Source organism: Morchella sextelata (assembly GCF_020137385.1).
Source record: "Morchella sextelata strain SCLS chromosome Unknown scls_7, whole genome shotgun sequence".
Classification (NCBI taxonomy): domain Eukaryota; kingdom Fungi; phylum Ascomycota; class Pezizomycetes; order Pezizales; family Morchellaceae; genus Morchella; species Morchella sextelata.
Window position 1 is genome coordinate 2,005,348 of NW_025408622.1, and position 23,156 is coordinate 2,028,503.

A 23,156-nucleotide genomic window follows, 5' to 3' on the forward strand; every position below is an offset into this window, starting at 1 on the left:
CAAGCTACTACATGATAATTTCTGTTCTCAATGGACAGATTATGTATGTACGTAATTCAATCGCCTCCAGCTGCAAGATGAGCTATATGTATGTTAGACGTTGTCCTCGTCTGTTTGGTCACGTTGTCTTCGTACACGTATTCCTGAACAGCTGACATACATGGGTGGGCCAGAGCCAATATCATGATCGAGTGATATATTATGAAGGACAGCTCAGGCCTAGCAATATTTGCTTATAGAGTACCTAGCATGTATATTGCAGTTTATGACGAGTGAGAAAATATGATGCGACCCTCTACTATATGTACCGCAGCTAATAAAATGATACTCAGCGTCAGGATTCCAAGTTTCGTCAGTCGATCAATAAAATCTAGTACCTACAATATACGCACCTTCTTCATAACTACATCTTCGTCAAACAATCAAAAGAAAAAAGAAAAAAATAGGAAATTTAAAGAAAACTACAGTTTCGCCTCAACGCCCTCGCTCTTCTTAGCCCACTCCTTCACCTCTTTCACCATCAATGCCTTCACGTCCTCAACCGTCAATCCGCCCAATGTCAACCCCACTCTATCTACGGCTACCTCATCCAATGTCACCGGATGAACCCGATACTCACCAGTCTTCACCTCCCCCTCCTTCCGCCCAAATACAACGTCCAGAAACTCCGCCATATCCTCAAAGCTCCTTCTTGCTACTGCCAGATGAGGCACCGTCCCCTGGAACACATGCGGCATCGACGTAAAGTGGAGAAATCGAAGCGACGCCCCAGACTCCACTAGCCGGTGCGCAAAGTAGAGATTCGCATCACGAAGACACTCATCACCCACGCTAATCCACATTGGAGGAGAGCCGGACCAGCTCTCCGCCATGATGGGCGACACAAGCGGGTGCGTGACAAGGGCGTCGTGTGTATAGAACTATTTCTAGTCAGGAACCAGCCACCAATTATCTACGAGCTCTAGGGGGATACTGACATGCGACCTCTCAACATCCTTCGGCCACGCTGGTGAGGATTTGTATTTCCTTGCACGCTCTTCGCGCGGAGTTGGGAGATAGTCGAAGCCTTTACAAGACTCCTCGCTCCCCACCGTCCCGTCTTTATGCGTAAACCTCTCGCCGAAGCAGCGGCTCACGTCTATCCACGGGCTTGCACCCACAATTCCACCTGGGAGTGGGACCGCGCGGGGAGCGCCCTGCCAGTTTACCTTGGGCGCGTGCATGGGACCGGACGATGGTATCACCTCGTAGCCGTCTTCATTGTCGCCCGCGCGGTGGAGATGGAGGAGCAGCTGCAGGAGGGCGAAAGAGAGATTTCCACCAGCGGAGTCGCCGGCAATGGTGATCTTTGAGGCGGGGATGGGCTTGTGGAGCGCGCCCGGGGGTGGGTGGAGGAGATAAAGGTAGGCGGCGAGGGCGTCGAGAAGGGCGGCGGGGAATGGGTTTTGGGGCGCGAGGCGATAGCGTGCCATGAATACTCGGCCTACAGATGGGAATATGTAGTAAGTCTCTAGTCTATCGAAGCTAACTAGGTGATATAGGGTGAGTTCTGGGGCCCGCCCCAGACCCGTAGGTGCACATTTTAAAATATACATGTATCAACAGAAGATAGTCCGGGAACGGGACTACACATGCGAGCTATTGGGCCAGCTACCTTTGAAAGACTTTGCAACCTTACGTGCTATTGGCCGATGAGTGGAGGGGCCACAGAGCCTATGAAGTCAGCAACATGCATCACCTCAAAAGCCAAACCAAGAGAGCTCTATGGAAATTACCAATACGCGCCTAAAAACCAGCGTTAGAATCATTGACATCAACCACAATCTTTAAACCAGGGAAAACATATAAAATATATACCTCCATGCAACCATAGTACAACACCACTCTCCTCACCGCCCTCCACCTCCTTCATCATACTCTCATATTTCTTCTCCTCACTCCATTTCTCCCTCTCCTCCTCAACATCCCCCTTCACCGCCGTCCTGCTCCCAATCCACTCTCCTGTCGCAGCACTCACCCCAACCCTCGGTATGACCCGCTCAATATCCTCACCACTTGCCAGGTCGACAATGGCCTTCCTCACCATATCCTCTAGCGCACATTGCTCCTCGACACTGCCGACAGGGACGCCCACATCCACCTTCCAGGTATTTGCTGCGACGGCCAGCGGCTTCAGTGTCGTGGCCTGGATCTCCTCGATGGTGGCCCCCTGATTGTCGCGGCCGAGGTATGAGCGCAGGAACTCGACGGTCAGCGTGGTGCGCAGGTCCCAGTAGGTTGACTGCGGCGTCAGGGAGAGGAGGTGCCCGGCGGACTTGTAGAGCATGTTTGGGACGGCGGGGGCGACGAGGCGGAGGAGCGAGAGTCGGGAGGGCTTGCTGGGGGGGTGAGGTTCGGTGGACATGCTGTGTTTGTGTGTACTGACTGGAGTTTACAGGATCTCACTGGCACTGGTACTGGTAGAGGGAAAGAGGGGGGGGGGGGGGGGGGGGGGGGAAGAGAGAGGGCGATAGAGAGAGCTAGAGGGGGCAGCCTGCCGTGAGACCTTCCAGCTAAGTACCCGGGAACCCCGTGCTTCTTGAGTACTAGCCATAGCCTTTTTTGCCATTGCCCCCATTGCCACGGCCTGCCTTCTCATGCGTTATCTCTATCTGCTTCCCTTTTGGCAAAAACCAACAGGAGGAGGTGGGGCTTTATCTCTATTTCCAATCCATTATTGTGCATACAGGTTCTGTTCGTCCCCATGGCCCCAATTGTTGACTTGTCAAACTGTAAATATCCCGTCCAAGGAAACCGTCGCACCTTTGCGGGGAGAGAGAGGGTTCCAAGGAAAGCTCCCTCTTGCCTCGGCCCAACAAATATTAATATATTACGACTACCACATGTTTGTCTGGGGAACTTGCCTGCCTGCCGCTGCTGGGCGGGGCGCGGGGGGGGAGAAGTGACCAGGGCCAGATCGATCTGATCTGCGCAGACGTCGACGGTTCACGGATGTGTGATGAGCCGAGGGGGCGTGGCAGACTAGGCCTAGCGCGTTGTCGCTAATCTGGTGGTTACGTAAGGCTCTTGGCGGTGAGTGAGATTCTGTGGAGGGGATAAATTATAAAGTAGATGATCATTGATCCCTGGTTTGGCAATGCACCCTCCCATTACTTTCCATTCCTCTACCACGTTAATCTGAACCAGTCTCCTAAATTGCGAGTGTAACCCAACCACACCCCACAGCGGATCTTGGAGAATCTAGAGTAGAGTAGAGTAGTAGAGTAGAGTAGAGTTATAAATACCATACATCAACCCCGTATTTCATAGCTATCTAAAATATAGTCATGTCATGTCATGAATTGAGTTGTCCCATTAATTGCAAACCGATTACCTCTATGTACCCCATCGACCCAAGATGCCCGAAACGCCTGATAAATACAAAAGAAAACTCCATGATAAAAGAATGAAAAACAGCAGAGCTACCACTACTGCTGCACAATAATGTCCATAGTCAAGTCCAATCCATCTCCAGTGCATAACTAACCCCTCCCCTCAACGCTTCTTCCTCAGACCCCTACCCCCCGGCATCGCCCAGTCCCTAATCTCACCCTGCACCGCCCCCACCGTGGGGTTCGGAAACGGCCTCTTGAGCCTATTACTCCCCGCCTCGGACTCCCAGCGTGCAACCTTGAGCTCATCCGAGTTCCTTGTTAGGATGTCAGGGATGGAGAAGTACTGCGCCGAGAGATTGTCGGGCGTGATTGTGAGCTCGAAGTAGCCGCGGTAGTAGCCCTCGGCCCATTTGAGCTCCGCATTGTCGGCGACGAGGTTGGCGGCGACAGTGTGTGCGTCGTCGTATGATAGGGCGCCGTAGCCTGTTTGTTCACTGTCAGATATGATGGGTCAATGATTGGATTTGTGTATTATACGCACCACAAGAGCTCGTAACAGACGTAACCGCCAGTTCAATCCCCAAGGACCCATTCCCACCCACCGGCTCATACCCGCCCCTACCGCCCTCATCCCCATCCCACGTCAAATCCGCCGTCCAAAGCGTATGATAGTCCCCCGTAAGCACTACCAAATTCTCCACCCCATACTCGACAACCTTCTCCAGCACCCTCCTTCTGTTCGCGCGATAACCCGCCCAGCCGTCGTAGTAGAGCGGCGCGTCCTTGGACCATGGTATTGCCGTCTCGTTGAGGTTCGAGAACTGGATCTGTTGGCCGAGGATGTTCCATGTTGCGTTGCGGGACTGCGAGTCAGAGAGCTGGTTGTAGAGCCATTGCTCTTGCGGGGCGCCGAGGATGGAGCGGTGCTCGGAGGTGATGGTGGCGGTGTCTTCGCTGCCTGCGTCGCGCGAGTAGTAGCGTGTGTCGAGCATGATGAGGGACGCCAGTTTGCCGAATTTGAAGGTGCGCCAGATCCGTAGTGAGTCGTCGGCCTGGACTTGGCGGATGGGCATCCATTCAAAGTATGCGCGGATGCCGTTGTGCATGCGCTGCTCCCAGGACGTCCATTCGAGGTACATCCAAATCTGAGAGGCGGTGCTGCCGCCGGTGTAGCCGTTATTGGCCACTTCGTGGTCGTCCCAGACGGGGATCCAGGGGAAGAGTTTGTGGTTGAGGAGCAGGTCTTCGTCGGTGCGGTAGGTGGCGATGCGGAGGCGGTAGTCGCGCAGTTGGATGGCTTCTTTGTAGGGCTTTGGGATGCGCTCTTTGAGGATTATAGGCAGGGGAAGCTCGTAGATGTAGTCGCTGTTTGGAGTGGTGTTATTAGTATTGTATAAATAGTCGTGAAAAAAGGAAGGACCAATGATAGAGATGTACATACCCAAGATGCAGCACATAGTCCACAGAGTCCTTCCTCGCGACATTGCCATAGGCGTTAAAATACCCCTCCGCATAATTTGCACACGAATACACGGCAAACCGTAGACCTCCCGGCACCTCATCATCCTCCGCGGGGATAGTCTTTGTGCGCCCCACCTCACTCACCTCCCCGCTTGCCCCGCACGCCCGAAATCGATACCAGTAGGTGGTAAACGGTCGCAACCTCTTCGCCTCCACCTTTACCGTGTAGTCGACCTCCCCAGACGTCTCTGTCTCCCCGCCGTCTGCAATGCTCATAAAGTCCTCCGTGGCCGAGATCTCCCACGCCACGCAGACACGGGCGGAGGCGGGGGCCCCGCGGTAGAGGTGCTTGGTAGAGTCGACGCCTGAAGGCACGGCGCGCGTCCATAGGATCACGGAGGTGTCGTAGGGGTCGCCGCTGGCGACGCCGTGCGTGAACTGGAGGGGTGTGACCGTGGGGGTGGAGCGCTTGGTGAGGTGTGCAGCGGGGCGGGGGATCTCGAGACCAGGGTGGTTTGTGGAGGGGGAGCGAAAGTTTAGGTTTTCGGCGAGTGCGAGGGCGCACAGGCACAGGAGGAGTGTGAGCAGCAGCTGCTGCATCGTTTGTGGCTTGCTGGCTTGCTGGCTGGATCGTAGAAGTGCGGTTGTCAAAAAGCAAACAGGCAGAAGACGGCACTCTCCACGCAGCGAACGAAGGATCAGGGAATTAAGAGATGGAGATGGAGGGATGGATGATCAGAAAGCCACATACATAAGGAACTGTATATAAGTAGTCCTTCTTTTTCTTCTTCTCCTTCCTGTGGGGAGAGGATGTGTGCTTGCTCTTAATCTCCCCTCTTCTCCTCGCTGGGACGCACGTGTGGGCCTATTTACTCTTCCCCCCCCCGCGCTCCGTCCCTTCCCGGCTTCTGGATGTTCGCCTTCCCAGTCCTGATATGATGATGCAGAGGGAATCATGTCCCGGGATTCAGGAATCCATAGTGACGTATGAGGATTAAAGCAACCGGGGGACGCTCTGCTTACTCCATAACTGCGACTCTCTTCTCTCTACCTAGCTCTACTCATGACGGGTCTTTATCCTATTGGGATTTGGGGCGGCATATATCTATCTACCGTTCCTGTTTAACCTTAGGTAAATTATAAACCTCACCGCTGGAGAAGACAGGATATCGTCAAGCTCGTATAGTAGGTGACTAGGAAGCTTACTGGGACAAGAGAGTCTCGCTACCCCGGCTTCATGGTTGGTGCCTGCGGAAGAACATCAGGACGCTGCAACTGCATGGTGATTCAAGCAGGGTTCGTTCGGGGCCGGGGTTACGCCGACAGTCTGACGACAGGACAGGGTTGCGGCAGGGTTGGGGATTTGTCAATATCAGAGTCGGACGTCGTGGGAGTCTATTCGTGAGGAAAGTGATTAAGAAACAGTTTGTGGAGTTGTAACTTAAGTACATACATGTTCGCCGGGTCATGTTAAGAGTGGTTCATGAGAGCTTAAGTCGAGTTCACGGGAATTAGTTGTGCGTTCCAATGGCTGCGACGGAACCAAGCTATTAGAAGAGAATGAAGATGATAATGCATTAACAGGACTAATAGAATCTCTAGCATTATAAGCCATGATTGAGGATAGACTGTCAAGCCACGGTTCAACAATACCGTACGGCAATGCCCTACTACATGTAGTAACCGTAATGGCATATGAACATCCCATGGCATGCACGTTCACTTCTCCGGCTTTAGCTGTACTCTCTACATTAAGTATCTTAGAACCCTATAGGTACATGTAGTTAAGGTTAAAACAAAATCACCAAATTCTCAAAACCCAGTACTGATGCCATGGTATCAATCTCAAAAGCGCCCAAGTCACAAACCTTTCCAATTTGCAGAAGGTCTGTCTATAATACACTACATCCGACTCGACAAGGAAAACAGACCATACTTACTACATGTACATAGTTCGTTGTTCCCATGTCGACCACATAGCCAACCCATGCAACATTCCTTACCTCTCAACCCGATGCCTACAGTGACAAGCACTGTATACGTATATAGGTACGTATTCTCCTCTACCCGCTTCACATAACATTCAGCGGCTTAATACCTACCCCACCCCCTTGCAGATGTCTTAATACCTACCCCACCCCCTTGCAGATGTCTTGTCGCTGCCACTATCAGTCCGGGGTAAATACACCCCAGCCTCGTATTATGTGCCACCGCGGCGCAGCTAGCTAGTCTTGAAACGAGACTTGACTTACAAGTGTAGTAGATGCGAGTTAGCCAAGAGCTTGGAGTGAGCTCTTGATGGCCAATTAATTGATTGCGTTTGGTGATCTAACCAGCGAGTGAGAGAAAGTGGAAATAAAAGTGTAGCTATATAAGAGTCATCTGTTAGCTCAAGTGCAACTGCATAGGATGTGCACTTCATGAGTACTAGGTGGCTAGCTATTGGTCCTTTGTATATAAACACGGACCGGGAGGATCCTGAAAAATAGGTAGCTCGCTCGGCCTTTTGTAGAATCAGTAGCTCTGTTCCAGAAACTATTGGTTGGTGCTGGTTGGTGGCTGCTAGTTGTTGACTTCTGGCTTCTGGTACAATTATATTAAAGGCCGACCAGCTCAACTATGATAGACAGTGCACCTTAAATACCCTATCTCTTCATCCTCAATCTGATACCACCTCGGCCTTGAGACCTACAGTTTATCAACGGCAAATACTGGCTTTATCGACTAGAAAACCTTTACACTGCCTCACAACTAGTTGTCAAACAGTGTAAGTACCTTCAGATATGTGAACGACAAAGTAAGGCTCCTCGAGTCTAGATCTAGCTGACAGGATATAAAGTACCGCGGCTGAACGGAGTATAGAAAGATGAGATACGAGGATGAGGAGCCTAAGCTCCAAGACCATTATCTGGCTTTTTTGCCTCGAGGTGCTTCGAGGCTATAATGGCAATGCGAGGAGGCGGAGACGAATTGCCGCACAAGACAGTGTAGGAGACGGTTGAGGGATGGTGAGAGATAAGCAGTTTCTATTTGCCCTAACATATATACAAAGTGCACATTTCCCAATGACATTCTCATTACTGATTATGTACCGTGGAATATGTCAACACGAAGTACAGCTATCCCCACATTTTGTTATCTACTTCCCCCAAACTGCAATCTTCCAGAACACAAAAGCAGACACACAAACCCGATGGTTATATGCATTGTCAATCCCCCTACATCTACATGTAGCTAGCATCCATATCAAACACAGCTCACCCCCGTCTACCTAGGATTCCCGCGACTATACTCATTATCCCATACGCCATTATCAATGTTGGCCAAAATCGGTCTCTCACCACTCTCCAGCTGCCCCTGCGTCTCATACGTAGTCTCGCCATTATTCAGCAGCCTCGAGTTCTCGTCGATAATGCTTTCGATATCATCTTCCTCATTCTCCAGCGCCCTCGCCCTCTCGTCAGGCCTAATCCTCAGTCCCTCAATAGCACGGCTTGTCCCATTGCGCTGCCCGTCATTAATTGACCCATCCGCCAACAGCCTCTGCGTGGCCGGCGCCTGGTTCTGCTTTCTGCTGCTCATACGGTAGGCAACAAAGATAATCCCCTTAATTCACACTGTCAGCTATAAAACACCCCAAAACGCCACAGACAGCAGCCGTACCTTGCTTAGCAGCGTCACCGCCGCAACCGCCATAAACACGCTGGCCGACAACTGGTGTTTCTGGCTCCACGGCTCATAGCACGACGTATGCGTCTTACTCTGTAACGAGCACTGGTTTGGGCGCGTATTCTTATCCGGGAACGGCCACGCCGAGTCAAGATACGTGTTGAACCCGCAGCACCTCAGTGCGTCCTGGACAGCCTTGATGTGGGTCGCGTCCTTGGCGCGGAACCAGGCCCGCCATGTCCGTTCGAGCGGGCAGGCGATGGCGGACTTGGGCATGTTGTTGAGGGATTGGGTCACGACAACGGTATCGATAATTATCAGCAGGATCGAGATCTAAGTTTCATTTTTCATATTATCAGTCTCCAGCAGGTGGTGGGAGAGCGCGTGAGGGGAGCTCTTACGACGCCGGTCTTGATGTCCCATTCGGGCCGCCCGCTCTGGGCGCCGCGCGGCTTGTTGGTTAGGTAGCGCATTGCGGCGAAGTTGGCTACGGGGAGGAAGGTTGCGGCTTCGGCGAGCCCGGGGGTGATTGGCACGTGGAGTTTTTCTACTACGGACCTGCAATTGGGTCAGTTCCGAGCGGGTAGAGTAGATAAGCTAGCTGGGGAGAGGGAAACGTACCAAAAGTATGCCGCGAGCGCGACAAGGACGGTTGAGAGCTATTGAGCAACATGAGCAAACACTCACCCCGCAATGGAGAACTAGCTAGAGATGGCTTACCACGCAGAGAGCTGTGATCATGGGCGATTGACCGAAGGTGAGCTTGCGTATTAGTTCTCGACCCGTGGTGTTTGTCATCTTTGCAATTGTGGACCTTCTTCCAGCCGGTGGTTTTGCAGAGGTTGATGGCAATGGATGAGTGTTGTGGAGAAGAAGACGAGAGCTCTTATCGTAAGCCTTTTCTTCTCTTTATGAGTAGGCGTTGGTGGTGGGATAGATCCAGGCAGCCAGATTACAGCTGGTGGTGTGGGGTGAGGTGAGGGTTGGGAGTTGACGCGTGCTACCCCTGGAAACTGAAATCAAAACTACTATGGGGAGAGTGTTCGGGTTCGACCTGAAAGCGGTGTTTGGCCTGCACCTGGCTGGATCGGGCCAATTGACCGTTTCTGGTGCTTGTGCTTGCGGACTCAGAAGAAAGCAGGTGCAGACCAACGTTGCGATAGCACAAACCAAACGCTATACTTTTCACTATCTTACTACATACATGAATTGGTATCTTACTACATGAATTGGATGCCTGCTTCTTGATCGGCACTGGGGGAATCATGAGTTATCACTCATGGCGGTGGGTTGCCTGAATTTCTTGGCGGTTGCTAGCTGGATTTGGCTAGGATTACAAGTAGTTACTACCAATGCTAGCATTAGATTCTGACATTCGTTTGGAAAGTACTAGATTTTTTAAATTTGAGGAAGGCCTAGGAAGAAGGTAATCCAAAGAAGGGGGCCTTAATTGAAATACGACATGGATTTCTACAGTCATATCAAGCACTGTATAAACATTGCGTGGATCCTGGAAGAGTGTACGAAAACCCCGAAAGAGTGCGAAATTCTGACATTTTTTATTTGATAGGATAACTCTTATTCTCCTGGTTTCTTGGTACACCTCCCCCCAGACTCAATATGGAATGTCTGATTTCTATCTTGACGGTGATAAGAATTGTTTTGTGGTTTAAGTAGTGAAGAGATTTACTTGGCCATGGCATGGACGAAGCTGCTTCATAAGACGACAATATCAAAAATATGTTGGCAAGGTGTTGGGCTCTACATATGGAATTCATATTCATGGCTTTACGGTTTTTTTGTGGGATTGTTTCAATTCTTAGAGAAAAGCAATGATCGGAAGTTGAGCAAATAGGTTTACAAGAGTTGCGGTGCTATTATTTTAGTATCAATTTTTTTTTTTAACTATTGCCTACGCCTATTCGGTGTGTATGTCAGTCAATAATTCACAACTTCATACATATTGATGAAAGCTTTGTCAAGGGATATATGCTCACCATGGAGTGATTTCTAGGCGAGCAAGTGGCTGTACTCTTCCTTCAATATATGTTCCCGCACAAGCTTTTTCATATTACCATCCAACTCGTCAAGCATTTCCTGGTCACTCTTTAACTTCTTGAACCTTTTAACGCCATTACCTAGCTTCTCGAGTATCTTAAGGTTATCCTTTAACCTTACTATATTATTCGAGAGCTCTGTCTGGTCCTGAAATAATGACTCCACCATGTTGTCGGCTTCCTCACCCCCTGAGCACGCAACGCAATAGTGATGCCAAAGTCATTCTTAAAATTCGTCAAAGCCTCCGAAATCATTTCCAGCTTCTTTCTGAACAGCTCGCGCCTCACCTGAGTCTCTGAAACCTCCTTACGAAGCAAGTCGATACTTTCTTTATGGCAAACCTAGTTCTTGAGGAGAATCACAGCCCCATTCTTCTTTCTCTTCTCGCGGGCATATTGGGCCTTTCTTCTGTTGCTCGTAGTACGTCTTTCTCTGGCAAAGATATAGGCCTTCCATAAGAGGAAGCCAACGTGCTCTTTGTTGTACTTTGGGTTGTCCACGATGGTGCCGAAATCTGACGGGAACTCGATCTTGCGAAGAGCCTCGCATATACCCTCTTTGTGCAGTGTGCGCACGCGGCGGTCCGGGAGGTACCTAGCGATGAAGTCCAAGAGGCGCTTTAGAAGGTTCTCTTGGATGTTGAGGTGTGTACAGAGTTGCAAGTGCGTGTACGGTCTACGGTCTGGTACTTTGATTTCTTCACTCCCGCCCAGGGGGCGCCGCGAGATGAAGGGGAGGTAGCACGGAGCCGCGGGCGAAGCGGGTTGCAGAACGGATTGTGGATCGGACTCGGAGGGTGGTGGGGTAGGAGCCTTTTTCGTGGCTTGTTTGCTGGAGTTTCTAGTTCTGTGGGGTTCTGTTAGTACGGAGATGAGGAATGGGAAAAGAAATGGAGTTAACCTCATTATTGCTGGAGAGCTGCGTCGATCAGGAATTACTCATGGGGGAGTAGCAGCTTGGGGGAGTGATGGTAAAGAATGCTTTATTTAAAGGAAGACATTACGCCGAGAAAACTTTCTGCCAAACAGCCAAATCAGCCGGTGGAGAATATGAAAAAGCGGACATGAGAAAAAGCGGACATGAGAAAAAGCGGACGTGGAAGAAGGAACTCCAACAGCTACTCAAAAAACACAATGTAGACGGATTTGATTCTCCACTATGTACTAGTAAATGAAAGATGCAATCTCTGGGTCTTGTGTATGCTGTTTTCTGGCATCACGATGGGAGGGTAAAGCTTAAGAGTCGCAGGACAAGGAGTTCTTTTTAACAATCAAGTGTTCCGAGTGATCTTTGGTGACTTGAAAAGAATTTGCTTGGCAAATCAGATATGCTCAATTCGACACAATAGGTGATAACCAAATGTGCCAGTCTAACACCATGCTCTCTGGCCAGCTTAAGGGTAAGCTAATGCGTATAATATCATGTTATCTATATATTTCTATCCGTTCGTTATTATATCACCATAAATGCAAGCTGTCCAAATAAGAAACTACGAATATATAATATCTGTCATGATGACGACTCTCCACCTTCAACCTCATATCTTAAGCAGCTTCCCAAAGTTCATCGGCAGAGCTCTCGCTTATTACTTAGACAAAAAAAATTCCGTTAAAAGTCGACAAAAGCTCTTCTATCTCGAGGCGGAATCGCTGTGTTGCCATCCAGGGCTAAACACGACTGCCATTAACCAACTGACTACATGTAGACTTTAATGAATCGATGTTTGGTTTAAAGAAAGCTGACTGTTAATCTGTTTCTTAAAGATAGCTAACGGTAGCTCTAAAAAAACGCATTAGTAAAAGCGCAATCAGCGTAACATAACATGAGCTCATCACTCGTCCACTAGCTTATGTTGAAGAGACAGCTTTACCCTCACAAATACGATTGATTGATGGCTTTGTGATCAGCGCAGTGGGTTTGTCAATGAGTTTTGTTACACGGAGATATGGAGACTAAAGGTAGCAACACTGCTTTCTACTCTAGTTAGGGAGCCTCTCTATCACATGAGTTCGTTACCGTTACCTCCCGAAGCACATCGATCCTTGAATTCAAGCCGGTTCCTCCCTTCGATCTGCGAGAAAATTTAGAGTTACATGGGGAGGGTACCTTCTCGCGTCCAGTCAGGAAAGCATGTGGCCCGTGCAAGTGGTTTCTGAACCTTTGGAGCCTGTTTGACGACGTTAATGGGTTAAGCCAATCAACTCTGAAATACATGGCATGCCCTGTGGTTGCTAGGTACCGAAAACCCGTTTTGGGTCTACCACGCTCCAGTACGCCAGCTCGTGATTGGCTCGGTTGTTACAACGACGCAGGGCGGCTACCGAGATATCAGTGCGACTGGCGATGTACAGACAATTGAGATCTGTTAGCTACAGACTTAGAAGTACCGGTATGATGAGCAAAATAATGGACTCAATGAGTAGAGGAGCGGGGTAGCTATAGGTACTTTGATAGCCACTCACGTTAGTATATATCTGCCAGTGCACTGACATTCGAATTTGTATCTGTGGTTTTGTTATCAGGAGCACCTAGTATCTTAATTATCAGCAAAGATGTTTACACCGCTAGACATCGAGCTCTTCGTGCTCGTCAGCTTTGTGATAGCTTCTTCAATTCTCCTTTACTTTATCTTGAATCACGGCAAACCCTACGCAATTTTCTTCTACAACTGCTTTCTGAAACCCTTTTCTGGAAAGGTCACCTCCGTTAAACAACAGGATTCTCTCGAAAGTTTTTATAAAGGGCAGGCTGCGATCTATGATGCGACAAGAGGGCAGCTTCTTAGGGGCCGAGAGGAGATGTTGGCACTAGCTGCTGCGCAATTGAAGCTGAGGACCCAGAAGAAAAAAGAGTCTGGATCCACGGAAGGGAGAGTTTGGGTTGATATTGGAGGTGGTACCGGGTTGGTGATATCTTTTTCCCGGCAAAGCTTCCCTTCATACTGACTAGTAGCGTAATGACTAGATATAACATTGAACTTCTCAACAAATTCCTCCCAGTCCAACAGTTCTTTGAGAAGGTCTATCTTGTTGATCTTTCTCCAAGCTTGTGTGAACAGGCTCGCCAACGGTTCAGAAGGCTAGGGTGGAAGAATGTAGAGGTCTTGTGTATGGATGCTCGCGGTTTTAGCCTTGAAGACCGAAAAGTCGATTGGATTAGCATGAGCTACTCGCTTTCCATGATCCCCGAGTAAGCTCTCTATAAAGTAATCTTCAATCCACTAGTACGACAACTGACAGATATTAATTGAAAGCTTCTACTCCGTCGTGGATTCTCTTTCAACACTACTGTCACCGACAGGACTCATTAGTATTGCAGACTTCTACGTGCAATCCTCAACAACCTTTTCGGAAAGAACTTTTACGGGAGGTTCCTGGGACCGTCATGTCAATTGGTTCTCTAGACAATTTTGGAGGATATGGTTTGAGTTTGATAGAGTCAACCTTGATGAGGGAAGACGAGATTATATGGAGTACAAATTCGGGACTCTTCTCAACGTTAATGGCCGGTATGAGATAACCCACCTCCCGTTCAAAGATAATATTTTAACGCGCGCACAGAAACCGCCTCCTCGGGGGAATTCCATACTACGTCTGGATCGGATGTCAAAAGCTCCACTCTGCAGCGGATGTCCTTGATCGTGTCGATGCCGCCGCCACAGAATCACCATACCTTGCCGCCATCAATTCCCTCTCGCGAACTCACTCCTCAAAAACCTCCGCTGAAACAGCTCTCCAACTCCGCTCGAAAGGCTTTGAAGCCGCTGTCCTTAACCTCGCCGCAAACCTACCATTACCCAGCTTCTTCTACCAGAACCACCACTGGCGACTTTACTATGATGAAATGCTGGAAAAACACACCCAGTTCAACAACTCTTATATCTATGCTTTCACATGGGAAGACCCACGGGTTGATCATCGCATCCTCAAGATCAACCGTGACGATGTGATCCTCGCCATCACCTCGGCAGGTGATAATATTCTCTCTTATATCATCGACGGTGCGCCAAAGCGTGTCCACGCTGTTGATCTCAATCCCACACAGAACCACCTACTCGAACTCAAGCTCGCGGCCTTTAGTTCTTCACTCGACCACAAAGATCTCTGGAAGATGTTTGGCGAGGGACACCATGAGAAATTCTCAACAATATTGATGGAGAAGCTAAGCCCACATCTGTCGTCAAGAGCTTTTCAGTATTGGTGGGATAACCGGGCAGTGTTTTCAAAAAGTATTGGACTGTATGAGACTGGCCAGTCACGACTTGCGATAAAAGCGGCGAGATGGCTGTTTCGGTGCTGCGGCGTGGCAGGAAGTGTAAAGAGGATGTGTGAGGCTAGAACCATGAATGAGCAGCGAGAGATTTGGCAGGGCGAAGTGAGGCCAGTGATGTTGTCTAGATGGGTCAGTAAGTTCATAATCGGGAATGAACAGTTTCTGTGGCGGGCGCTGGGCGTACCGCCGAACCAGAGAGATATGATCAGGGAGGATCATGAAGGTGGTGATCACGCACAGGCAATGTGGGACTATGTGGTAAATACATTAGATCCAGTAGTAGATCAGAGTTTGTTGGGGGAGGATAATTACTTTTATCTATTGTGCTTGAAGGGATTTTATACAAAGAGGTAAGTAGGATGACAAACAGTGTCAAAGAAATGATCGAACTAACCAGTTATTGATAGATGCCACCCTTCGTACCTGACTGAGAAAGGCCACACCAAGCTATCAAAACCGCATGCATTTGATGGAGTAAGAATCCACACCGACGAGATCAGAGAGGTATTAGGTAGACTACAATCGGAAACCTTGACCATCGCAGTAATAATGGACTCCATGGATTGGTTTGATACCGACGGCATCGAAGCACAAAGGGTATGCATTTTTCATCTCGCCTCTTCAACCGACTTTTAGCTGACCTGCCAAACTATAGCAAATCAAAGCTTTGAACAACTCGATGAAGCTGGGAGGCCGTGTTCTTCTCCGCAGTGCCGGTTTGCGGCCGTGGTATATCAGGGTGTTTGAGGAGGAGGGATTCAAGGCCAAGCAGGTCATGGCTAGACATCCAGGAGCCTATATCGACAGGTATATATTAGTTTTTTCTTTCAATTCACTGTTAGCGCGCATGAGTTTGTCTAATGATTGGATTAATAGGGTCAATATGTATGCTTCAACCTGGGTGTGTACGAAGCTAGAGAGATTGTCGTCGGGGAGGCGGGAGAGTAGCTCTTCGGAGGTTGATATGCTGGAAATTTAAGGTTTTGGAGAGCTCCTTCCTGTCTGCTGGACGACAAAATAGATGTGTGTGTGTGGATGCAGTCATGTCCCAGATGCATACGCAGGCTGGAGTGTCACAGATCTAAAGTAGAGTGCTCTAGAGCCGTGAAGCATATTTCATGCTGTGCAACCAACTGCGATATCATCCGGTCACATAGGATAAAGACCATAATATTCTGGTTTGAACTTGTTACTCATTGAATGCGAACAAAGCTACATATATCTCATACGCGCGTCAACACTTGACACTCATAGGCCGACTCGATCATATACAGTGCACATCTCACGTCTCATGCCTAGATAAATCCCAATGCGAAAAGGAAAAGAAAAAAACAGGAAAAAAACACCCAAAACTCCACAGCAACAAACAAAAAACCCATATCCCACAAGAAAAAAAGAAAAGAATAAGGTATAAAAAAAAGAAACAAAAACTGCATAGTAACTTCACTTTAATCGCAAAGTGCATCTCGCGATCTCAACGCAACCTCCAAGACCCTCGCCGCCCACCGCCAGTAAAAATAAAGTGTGGCGAACCAACAGCCAAACCAAACGAAACAACAACCCCGCCCGGCCCGTTCCGAGCACCACCAAGCTAGCCAAACTAAGTCCTTCGGTCCCGCTTCTCGCGCTCCTCAGCCCTCGCCAACGCCGCGCCATGCCCACTCTCCGACTTGTTAAGGATGCGCTTCGCATTCGACAGCGAGCTCCTGCTGCTCTTTCCCACGGGTCTGGCCTGCTTCACATCTGCGGGATCGTTAGCATCAGATCCATCCACCTGAGCTGCGCCAATTGAAAAATAAGAAGAAGAGAAGACTTACTGCGCGCATACAGCCGCTCCGAGATTGCAGACGAGGTTGGCTCGCTTTTGATGTTCTTGTTGTTGTTGAAGCTGCGGGAGCTGGCGGAGCGCATGCTTTGGGATGCGCCGGTGAACTTTGAGGTCTTTTTGGAGTAGGAGATCTTCCATGTTACCATGGCGACGATGAGGAGGGGGATGAAGGATGCTTGGGGGGCGGACATTATCGTAGATTGTAGAGATATGGAGATGTGAAGATGTGGGGATATGTAGATGGCTAGATCGAGTCTTTGGTTTCCGCCGGAGGAGTATGTAGAGTACTATACTGTAGCTAAGCTAGGAGGAAGGAGTTGAATTCAAGGGAAAAGAAACGAGACAAGATGCGGGGGGGTGAACGGAACTATATAAATGCCTCTAGCTCTCCATCTACTCTACACTAATTAATCTGTTACTTTATCTCGTGGATTCAATACGTACCGTACGGGGGCCTTGGTTACTTTTTTTTCCACCTCGCCGCATATGCACCGTGTGCAAGTGCAGTGAGCAGCACTTTGTGTGTCACTGCACGATCGCGACAAGCTTATTTGCCCGCCCATCAGGATGGATGCATGTGAGTCTATTCCACTCACTCTATGGACATGTAGAGTACCTAGATACGGCGCTATGTACCACCCCGGCACACCCTCCGTCAAGAGCCTCACGGGGGTACCTACATTAACGCGACGCCGCCTTGCAACTTTACCTATTCTGAGACCTCTTTTAATCACTGCCCCCCCCCTTCCTCTCCAATCGCCTGGTTTCTGGCGTCACAGAGTTGATTATGATTATTCCTTGGTCATCCACCTGGCTCCATAATGGATAAGTGTCGTTGATTGTAAACTTTGAAGAGGTCATATTGGTTATGTCTATTTCGAGAGGGGTATCTTGGTAGATATGTCGGTCATTGGCATGGTACATACACACATGCTGTCCTGTGATCACTAGCTTGGTTTATTGCGCAATTGGGTTGTCTCACAAGCCACACAGAATGGGTGACATTGAGATTACTTTAGTAACAAGAGTCAATTGATATCAGAGCTCTACTTACTTATAGCTTTAGGCAGGGTGACATCAGAACTGAATTCTTTGTCAGAGAGGGGCTGTGCTCAGGAGATGAGTTACTGATTAGTATAAATGATGTCTTGTGAATTTTCTCCATTATGGTGATGATACTAACTAGATAGTAGTGATTTCTAGATCTATAGACGGCCAGTAGTATAAGATGCTCCAGGACACATCTAAGGTTCGCACACAACGAGGTAACGATGTCTGACTTGGGATGGGTTAAGAGCGATCCACTCGCTGTACATGTTCCCAGCACATATAGGTGATCCAGTGAACTTCGGCTAAAATAAATGACATAGGTTAACCATGGATAACGTGAATATTGATTGGTTAGACTAGAGACAAACCACAAGTACACCATCAAGCTCTTCGTGAATCGATTTAGAATTACTCCACTCCAGGCTAGTTCTTTCGTCCACAGCTGTATTATAATACCCGAACCTTCCATGGAAAGGTTTTCTGCTCCCCATATAGCCCAATTGTACTTCACAGAGAAACATAACAAAAGGGAGACCCTAGAATTAACGGCACAGGTCGACGTACCCATCGCATTAGTATTGCATGTAACAGGAAGAACATGGAAAACTCACGGCTGCGTGAACTCGGCAATAACCGTAACTTGGTTAAATCAGTATCAATCCAAATACCTTAAGAAACGGATTTTTGTAATAAACTCACCTAATTTCAGCTCTGTTCGCGAAGTAAACCCCCCCCCCCCCCCCCCCCCCCAAATGATCTGGGTCCTGGAGCCCATTTTTGAGGATAGACTGTATATTTCCTATAGGTGTCCCATGCCATAGTAAACGCCGGTTATCATTGATGCCAGTTAGTTTACCCCATCCTTTTGTATTCCAGTCTTCTTCTTCGTTTTGCCTCACGATTCGAAAAATCTGCACGTTCCAGTTAGGGATTGCGGTCAATCCACCGCTACCTTTAAAGTACTCATGAATCAAATTATAGTCCTCTGCGCTTTTGTGAACTGCATGCTTGTCTGTCAGAAACTTTTGCTTTAAATCGTTACTGGTGTCCAATTTTAGAAACTATCATACCGTATGTCATATCTTTCAATGCTACTAATTTTAAATATCCCCTGAGGGTGTCATCATGACCATTTATAGTAAGATTGATCTTGGATTTCTCGCTTTCCATAGAAGGTGTGACTAACGATTTAGCGCCTAGATGGTTTTCAGGACTTCCCAAAATATTAGCATCAAATTTAAAGCAACTTTCGGATATAATGGGGAGAATCTGAAAATAATATCCAAGGTAACATACACTGTTGTAGAGCCCGCAATATACTTTACTAGGTTATAGAAAGCATCTCTGGCTAATAATGTTGCGGGAGTATGCTCTGGCTCGTCGACACTTTCAGGGCCCATAGTTTGGTGCCCTTCTTCTTGAATTTTCTTTATTTCTGACTTGTAGACATCAATAAGAATGCATAAGGTCGCTTCAGGGCACTTGCCAGCGATGGTGTACTGATGTGTCACATTAGTGCTAATGTCGTTATCACTATATGTACTTAAGAGTGCATATGATTGACCACTCGAATGAGGTATGCTAGATTTCCATATCCGTATCTTATTAGCGTCCCCGAGTTAGTGGTATCCTCAAATTTCTTGGATAGAATTAGAAGAGATTAACCATAGTAACTACTTGAGAAGCAGCAGCAGTTTTCTTGGTATCTTCTGACGCCTCCTCAAGCCTAGAAAGCCGTTCTTCATACCGAAGACCGCTTTCTGGATCACTGTAAATAGATGACCCAGCGATAGCTTGGTCTCAGGTCAGTACACTATAGGCAAAATACCTACTAGCTACTATGAAAGCATTCCTGAACTTACTACGTTTTCTCCACCCAGGATCTTCAAAGATTAACTCTCGTATAAGCGCGTTTTGAATGCCTTTAATTTCTCCGAATTGATAGGTCTCCTCAACCAATGCCTTTCCCCTCCTTATTGAGTCCAGGAGCCAGCGGATATGAACAATCTTGATGGTTCCCGATTCCTTTGCGGATGCGACTGGATTTTTTTCTGCAGTAAGTATCAAGAAATTTAAACCATCAACGCTTCTCCTCGCCTATTTACCTCTTTTGATTGTTGCTTTATTTTATATGTCCTCGCTACAAATCAGATGCGTAGGGCTAGGGTTCCCCAAAATTTTGTTTCCTATGTACGGGCTGCTGAAAGTCCCACCATTGCTGGTAATCATATCAATCAAGCTCGCTTGTATCATGTGTTAATATGGGTTCTTTTAGTAGCTATTTGCTTCGACTTACTCTGGCTAGTACGTTTGCGTGTAAACCCAGACGAAGGGAGGGATCCAACCATTGAAATACAGAAACCATCGAAAATCTTTGCTGCAGCCATGGAATTAATGATTGCCGATCTTGCTTTATTGATTGAAAAGGTGTACACAGCTTATACTTATATGTGCTGGACAGGAATGAGTGGTTACCTACTGGCAAAGGGCCTTGACTTATATCATCGCAGCCATTCGATCAACAGAAGCTGTATCCATTGAGATACATAAATTTGACCACCATGTTCTCTTCTGGTAGGTATATGGTTCTTCTTGAAATCGCCCTGCTTTTGTTGGTACTGTAAGCATCTTGTAGGATCGATCACTCAATGAGGATTTTGATTAACGGGTTTTAGATAAAAAATTTGCAGATTCTGTGGTACAGATATTGAGACTAAGGATAGGTATTTTGTGCTTAGCATGGTTTGTGGTTGAGTTTGTTATTTATAGCCCAAGTATCTTTCTTTGAGGTTCATGGCTCATGAAATCTCACGCGGACGTCAAGTCACCTACTCGAACATTTTAGATGACACCTGTCTCAGTGCATTACTCATCCAATTGTACCATCTCCAAAAACCATGCACATTCTCAACCAAATATTTTGCTAGTATTCCATAGCTCAATTCATCTCATCTCGGTAGTATTTTATACAGAATTCCACCCCCGGGCATCTTCCCCCACATTCCATTGTCCAACATAATAAAAGATTCCAACTCCTTTTATTCCATCAACTAGTCCAATTTCCTGTCCATCCCGACCGATGGCCCAATAAGAAAAAGCAGTTTTGTACAAAGCAAATCAATAAAAACAACAACGCCTCCCAAACACCATAAGACTTACAAATGAAAATTAATTATGTACCGAGATGGGCAGATGCGGAAATAAGAAAATTAAGACAAGAGAAACCGCTAATGCGGATGCCAGCCCTGCACGGGCGTGGTTAGGTACCAAGGCGCTTAGCACCTTTGTTGATACCGGCAACTAAAAAAAAACCCAGTTAGTACAAGGTCCCAGATAAGTTGTCAATGGAGTTCAACGTACCATCCCACCACCTTGGCATACAACTGTATGAGTTGGTATCAAAGTTGACCGCCCTGTTGCAGTAGCAACGCCCGGACTTGTGGCTCTCGTCGTCCTGTGGACACCTTGAGCATGGCGGATGCGAGTATCCAAAGTCCGCGAAATGGTGGATCTTATCCTTAGGCGCAAACAATCCCACGCCTAACGAATGAACTGGTGCATCGCCCCATCTCTCGTAGAAGAACCCACCAGCGCTATCAAGGAACTCGAAATATTTGGTGTACGCCTCGGACCTATAAAAGTTGAGCGAAGCAATTTCAAAATTGCTCCAGAAATGGCAAAGGTTGTAGTTGCCATCGATTTCCTTATCGTCTTTCTTTGATGCCTTTGCTCCGTCAACGAGGAAGTCGAGCGAGTTGTTTTCATGCAAGTACTGGGGGTTGCGACGGATAAACTCCTTGGTCCGAGACCAAAGTGTCTTGATTGTGGCTTCGAATTCGTACATGGTGATGACGAAGCCGTAGATCTTATTGTTGGTGCGCATAAAGGTGAAGGGGTCGCTGTGCCACAACATGACGTCAGTAAATTGCAATGCTTTGAAATATTACTATTACTAAACTAGTTCACTTACTATTCAATGTCGCAGTAGAGCTCAATACCCGGCTCGACACGCCAGTACCAGTCATATTTCTTCATAACCTCCATGTTGTAGAAAAACCCTGTTCTCCTGTGTTAGTCCCCTATTTCTAGATCTCGACAAATTCGGGGGAGGTTACCTGAGTTGAAGCGGCACATGTGGCGATAAGACAGAGAACCGCCATAAATAATATTCTGTCTAGTCATTTCGGCCATCTCCTGCTTGACAATAGTTGTATTGATGGTCTTCGGGATCGACCAGGCCTCCTTCGGAATAACCTGGTATTCAACTGGGCCACTCGCCATTCCGGTCGTATATTCGATAAACTGTTGTGTTCACCATCAGTAAACTGTCTTGGCAGGACAACAGTGGAACAGAACGAGCACTCACATCCTTCGTAAACGGCTTATCGTTCAAGAAAGTCCACGGATAGTGGAACTTCCGATTGAACCGATCCTCCACACTCCTCATACTGCTCAACGCCTCCCTTATCTCCCTGTTACGCACCAACATGACCAGCGTCGCCTTCTCCGTCCCGTTATTGCTCTCAAGAGTCGGCTCGTTCGAGCACATCTGCATATTCGGCTCCGTCTGCTCCACAACCTGAATACTTGGGCTCGCAGACATTGTCTGCTGCAGCCTGTCGTTGAGGCTCTTCCGTAGCTCGGATGATGAGTAGAAGTTGTAGAAGATAGCGCAAAATGCCAGTGTGATGAATACTCGTGCGAAGTTCCGCTTCGATGCGAGGCGAGTGTAGAGAGCACCTGCTGCGGCCTCGGGCTGGCGCCATAATTTGGCTCGCTGGGCGCCCGTCATGTTGAAGGTTGCCCCGTGAATGTTGAACGGGAGTTGGGACGAAAGGTCCAAGACCTGCTGGGTGGTTATAGGGTAGGACGAGCGTTGGAACGATGCAGCAAGATTCCTTCAAACAGTAGAATGGACAAATGTACTGACTGCCCTGCAGTGGCAAACAAAACAATGGAGAAAAAGGAGAAGAATAAATCCAGTTATATAGCAAAATAAATAATAGTTGGCGAATGAAGAGTAGAAATGTAACGGTTTTGTATTATGTCGAAAAATTACTGGGCAATGCAGAAAGTGGGTGGTGGTGGGGATTCACAAGTGATATATATGGACTCTTGGATGTGAACAAGCTTTCCCTCCCGAGACACACCATAACTGCTCTACTCTATGTACTTTACGTCGACACTGTAACAGGATGGCCGATATCCAGGCCAGGAGTAACTTGTGCGCGGACGGAATAACCCTGGTCCTGACCAAGCTGACGAGTACACACTCCACGGGTAGCACATGCCGAACATTTATCTGGTTACTTTCTTCTTTTAGGTGATATGAACAGCCCTCGCATCAATATCCGTATGTACCTCTACATACAAACACATAAGCACACACACACATACTTACACTCACACACCTCTACAACATGACGCGCGCGCATTCAAAAGTC

The 23,156-nt window shown here is 48.0% G+C and overlaps 8 protein-coding genes across 8 annotated transcripts; 1 reads left to right on the forward strand and 7 right to left on the reverse strand.

Moving 5' to 3' along the window:
• Window positions 1–461: 461 nt before the first annotated feature.
• Window positions 462–2,404, reverse strand: H6S33_012195 (uncharacterized protein; the record flags this gene model as incomplete). Its single annotated transcript, XM_044843580.1, has 5 exons — window positions 462–920; window positions 978–1,483; window positions 1,655–1,713; window positions 1,776–1,785; window positions 1,858–2,404. 5 exons carry the CDS (start codon window positions 2,402–2,404, stop codon window positions 462–464), a joined length of 1,581 nt encoding a protein of 526 aa, XP_044695863.1.
• Window positions 2,405–3,534: 1,130 nt separating this feature from the next.
• H6S33_012196 (uncharacterized protein) lies at window positions 3,535–5,435 on the reverse strand (the record flags this gene model as incomplete). The annotated part of the gene is made up of 3 exons (XM_044843581.1): window positions 3,535–3,857; window positions 3,916–4,739; window positions 4,816–5,435. 3 exons carry the CDS (start codon window positions 5,433–5,435, stop codon window positions 3,535–3,537), a joined length of 1,767 nt encoding a protein of 588 aa, XP_044695864.1.
• A 2,667-nt stretch (window positions 5,436–8,102) lies between these two features.
• H6S33_012197 (uncharacterized protein) lies at window positions 8,103–9,302 on the reverse strand (the record flags this gene model as incomplete). Its single annotated transcript, XM_044843582.1, has 5 exons — window positions 8,103–8,441; window positions 8,499–8,837; window positions 8,906–9,062; window positions 9,126–9,163; window positions 9,225–9,302. 5 exons carry the CDS (start codon window positions 9,300–9,302, stop codon window positions 8,103–8,105), a joined length of 951 nt encoding a protein of 316 aa, XP_044695865.1.
• Window positions 9,303–10,903: 1,601 nt separating this feature from the next.
• On the reverse strand, window positions 10,904–11,467 carry H6S33_012198 (uncharacterized protein; the record flags this gene model as incomplete). Its single annotated transcript, XM_044843583.1, has 2 exons — window positions 10,904–11,408; window positions 11,463–11,467. The coding sequence occupies 2 exons, from the start codon at window positions 11,465–11,467 to the stop codon at window positions 10,904–10,906; spliced, it is 510 nt and encodes a 169-aa protein (XP_044695866.1).
• A 1,647-nt stretch (window positions 11,468–13,114) lies between these two features.
• On the forward strand, window positions 13,115–15,813 carry H6S33_012199 (uncharacterized protein; the record flags this gene model as incomplete). The annotated part of the gene is made up of 7 exons (XM_044843584.1): window positions 13,115–13,464; window positions 13,527–13,751; window positions 13,816–14,070; window positions 14,123–15,184; window positions 15,242–15,431; window positions 15,490–15,641; window positions 15,711–15,813. The coding sequence occupies 7 exons, from the start codon at window positions 13,115–13,117 to the stop codon at window positions 15,811–15,813; spliced, it is 2,337 nt and encodes a 778-aa protein (XP_044695867.1).
• Window positions 15,814–16,434: 621 nt separating this feature from the next.
• H6S33_012200 (uncharacterized protein) lies at window positions 16,435–16,853 on the reverse strand (the record flags this gene model as incomplete). Its single annotated transcript, XM_044843586.1, has 2 exons — window positions 16,435–16,577; window positions 16,652–16,853. 2 exons carry the CDS (start codon window positions 16,851–16,853, stop codon window positions 16,435–16,437), a joined length of 345 nt encoding a protein of 114 aa, XP_044695868.1.
• Window positions 16,854–18,750: 1,897 nt separating this feature from the next.
• On the reverse strand, window positions 18,751–20,099 carry H6S33_012201 (uncharacterized protein; the record flags this gene model as incomplete). Its single annotated transcript, XM_044843587.1, has 7 exons — window positions 18,751–18,925; window positions 19,009–19,211; window positions 19,378–19,505; window positions 19,575–19,751; window positions 19,818–19,832; window positions 19,926–19,955; window positions 20,009–20,099. 7 exons carry the CDS (start codon window positions 20,097–20,099, stop codon window positions 18,751–18,753), a joined length of 819 nt encoding a protein of 272 aa, XP_044695869.1.
• An 872-nt stretch (window positions 20,100–20,971) lies between these two features.
• H6S33_012202 (uncharacterized protein) lies at window positions 20,972–22,504 on the reverse strand (the record flags this gene model as incomplete). The annotated part of the gene is made up of 5 exons (XM_044843588.1): window positions 20,972–21,012; window positions 21,073–21,611; window positions 21,731–21,770; window positions 21,828–22,014; window positions 22,079–22,504. The coding sequence occupies 5 exons, from the start codon at window positions 22,502–22,504 to the stop codon at window positions 20,972–20,974; spliced, it is 1,233 nt and encodes a 410-aa protein (XP_044695870.1).
• Between the last annotated feature and the right edge of the window lie 652 nt (window positions 22,505–23,156).